Source organism: Miniopterus natalensis, chromosome 16, assembly GCF_054644295.1.
Source record: "Miniopterus natalensis isolate mMinNat1 chromosome 16, mMinNat1.hap1, whole genome shotgun sequence".
Lineage (NCBI taxonomy): Eukaryota > Metazoa > Chordata > Mammalia > Chiroptera > Miniopteridae > Miniopterus > Miniopterus natalensis.
Genome location: NC_142096.1, coordinates 43,461,849 through 43,465,081, shown reverse-complemented (window position 1 = coordinate 43,465,081; position 3,233 = coordinate 43,461,849). Strand labels below are relative to the sequence as shown.

Genomic DNA, 3,233 nt, shown 5'->3' with positions numbered 1-3,233 from the left:
CCACCCGCGCGCGGCCCGGCTCCCGCCGCGCCGAGGTGCCAGCAACTTTGTGACTGAGTTCTTGAACCCGCCTGAACCGCGCGCTAAGAACAGCCGGGCGCCCCGCGCAGCGCCCGCAGGGTCTCAGCGCCACAGTGTCGAGCGGCCCGCAGGTCCCCCCACGGCCACACTAGCGGGCAGGACGCGGCCTCCCCGCCAGCTGGGAAGGGCCAGAGAAGGGGTGCGGGGTCACGGCCAGCAGGGCGCCGGGGCACCCAGGCACCGTGGGGCGTCCTCTGCTCCCCGGGACTCCCCTGACTTCCCGTCGCGGACGCGAGGCCCCAGAGGCCGCAAGCCGGCCCCCAGCCCGGCGCCCCTCTGCCTCCGGCCCCAGCGCCCCGAGCGTCCTTCGCCCTGCAGTCCCCCGCGCTGGCCACCAGAGGGCCCTGCCCCCTCCTCTAGCCCGCGGCCCTTCACCACCCCTTCCCACAGCTGCTCCTCGCAGATTGACAGCTGGGCTCCGGGTTGCCATAGGGATAGGCAAAGGAGGGCAGCGGGCTTGGGGCTCCGATTGGTCCGGGGGCGCGCGCCCCACCCGGGGAGGCGGGCCCAGGGCCCGGCTCCATAAAAGGGGAGCGCGCCGCGCCGCGTTCGGCGGTGTAGGCGGGGCTGGCCAAGCGCGCGCGGAGGGCTGGGGAGTCCCCGCAGCCCCAGGCGGCGGCCGCACCGCCACCGGCCCGGCCACCTGCCTGGCCGCCGGCACGGGGACAGGGGAGCGCGTCTGGCCTGCGCCCGCTCGGAAGCGGTCCGGGGCCGCCCGAGAGACCCGGCCAGCGGTGCCGCCAGGGCCGTCCCTGAGTTGACTGTGCGAAACTTTTTCACGCGCGCCTGGGCTCGGCGGCCGGGAGCTGACCGCCCCCTCCCGCCCGCGGCCGGCGCGCCCGGACCCGACGCCCGCGGGGATCGGAGCAGGAGAGAGGCACGCGCCTCCCCCCGCCCCCCGCCCACCTTCGGGGCGCGACCAGGAGCGACAGCAGGGCCGGGGCCCCGGGCGATGGCCGCGGAGCTGGCGATGGGCGCCGAGCTGCCCAGTAGCCCGCTGGCCATCGAGTACGTCAACGACTTCGACCTGATGGAGTTCGAGGTGAAGAAGGAGCCGCCCGAGGCCGAGCGCTTCTGCCGCCGCCTGCCGCCCGGCTCCCTGTCTTCGACGCCGCTCAGCACGCCCTGCTCCTCCGTGCCCTCCTCGCCCAGCTTCTGCGCGCCCAGCCCGGGCACCGGGGGCGCCGGGGGCGCCGGGGGCGGCGGCAGCGTAGCTCAGGCCGGGGGCGCCCCGGGGCCGGCGAGCGGGGTCCCCGGCGCCGTAGGAGGCGGCGCGGGGAAGCCGGCGCTGGAGGATCTGTACTGGATGAGCGGCTACCAGCACCACCTGAACCCCGAGGCGCTCAACCTGACGCCCGAGGACGCGGTGGAGGCGCTCATCGGCAGCGGCCACCACGCCGGGCACCACAGCGCGCACCACCCGGCCGCAGCCGCGGCCTACGAGGTCTTCCGGGGCCCGGGCCTCGCGGGCAGCGCCGGCGGCGCGGACGACGCGGGCGCCGGCCACCACCACGGCGCGCACCACGCCGCCCAGCACCAGCACCAGCACCAGCACCAGCACCAGCACGGCGCGCACCACGCCGCCCACCACCAGCACCAGCACCACCACGGCGGCGCGGGCCACCACGTGCGCCTGGAGGAGCGCTTCTCCGACGACCAGCTGGTGTCCATGTCGGTGCGCGAGCTGAACCGGCAGCTCCGCGGCTTCAGTAAGGAGGAGGTCATCCGGCTGAAGCAGAAGCGGCGCACGCTCAAGAACCGCGGCTACGCGCAGTCCTGCCGCTTCAAGCGGGTGCAGCAGCGGCACATTCTGGAGAGCGAGAAGTGCCAGCTCCAGAGCCAGGTGGAGCAGCTGAAGCTGGAGGTGGGGCGCCTGGCCAAGGAGCGGGACCTGTACAAGGAGAAATACGAGAAGCTGGCGGGCCGCGGTGGCTCCGGGGGCGCGGGCGGGCCCGGCTTCCCGCGGGAGTCCTCGCCGCCCCGGGCCGGCCCCTGCGGGGCCAAGGGCGCGCCCGACTTCTTCCTGTGAGCTCCGGACCCGAGCCCGCGCCGCGGCCGGGAAGAGGCCCGGACTCCGCGGCCCAAAGCTGCCCGGAGTCAAGGCCGCCGCCTCAGGCCGCGCGGGCCCCGGGCACCCCACCCCACGTCCGCAGGCGCCGGGCGGGCGCCCCCTTCCCCGGCGCGGCCCACTCGCTCGCGGCCGGCGCCCGCCTCTGCGCAGAGCGCGCCCAGCTGTCCGGTGGTCGCGCGGCGGAGCCTGCCGGGGGCGCACGGCCCGCGCTCGGTGTCCGCCCCGACGCCGCCGAGGGGCCGCCCGCCCGCCTCCGTCTTCCCTTCGCCTCCCGTCCTCGCCCTTTTTGACCCCTTTTAAAAGCGCTCTTATTTTCGAAGTATTTATATTTACTTTGCTTGGTGATTAGAAAAGAAGGCCCCGAAAGAAGCTCCCGTCGTCGCACCGGGGGCGCCCTCGGACGCCCGCGCGTCCCAGCGAGTCGCCCGCTCCCAGGCGCCCGGCCGGCCCGCCGCGCCCGCAGCGCCCGGTCGCGGGAGGCGGGAGCCCCGGAGCGCGGGGCCGCGGCTCAGCCCCGGGCCCTGCTGCCCGCTCTCTCTGCACCAGATCCAGTTTATGACCCCGGGGAAATGTATCTTATTTTAACCTTCATGAGACGTGAAAGGAAAAAAAGTATGCACAGTACTTCTAGCAGAAAAACAATTTAAGAGGAGGCTTCGGCCTGAACCTCCTGGCATGGGGTGGGTGAAGACAGTGTTTTTATTTTTATTTAAATTGTGTTTCGTTTTATTTGTGGGATCTTTTTTAAAAAGTCCGATCGCTTTTTGGACGAGCCAGAGAGGGCGGGAGGCCAGTGCCCAGGCCCCCGCTGGCCAGTTGGGGGACTCCTGCCGCCCTGGCTCCTGCCTGGCCTGGGGAGCAGGAGCACCGCGACTCCTTCAAAGTTTTGTTGTGCTCTGTTTCCATTTGCTACGAAACTGAAGAAAGGGGGAAAAATAAACAATAAATCTGCATAGATCCAAAAAGTCACTGGAGCCTGGCTGGTTTTTCTGTGGGTTTCGTTTTATCGTATCTCCCTGGCAGGAGAGAAGGAAGGAAGGCCCTGACCTGGGCAGCAGAAGAAACTGGGCTGCAGCGTACA

At 71.4% G+C, this 3,233-nt stretch overlaps 1 protein-coding gene across 1 annotated transcript; it reads left to right on the top strand.

Annotated features, from left to right (window-relative positions):
- Nucleotides 1-1,025: 1,025 nt before the first annotated feature.
- On the top strand, nucleotides 1,026-2,110 carry MAFA (MAF bZIP transcription factor A). Its single transcript, XM_016220179.2, has one exon. The coding sequence runs from the start codon at nucleotides 1,034-1,036 to the stop codon at nucleotides 2,108-2,110; it is 1,077 nt and encodes a 358-aa protein (XP_016075665.2). The 5' UTR covers nucleotides 1,026-1,033.
- The last annotated feature ends 1,123 nt before the right edge of the window (nucleotides 2,111-3,233 follow it).

Bases quoted from the DNA above. Each gene is read 5' to 3' on its own strand.
- MAFA (XM_016220179.2), top strand. From the start codon at position 1,034: ATGGCCGCGGAGCTGGCGATGGGCGCCGAGCTGCCCAGTAGCCCGCTG.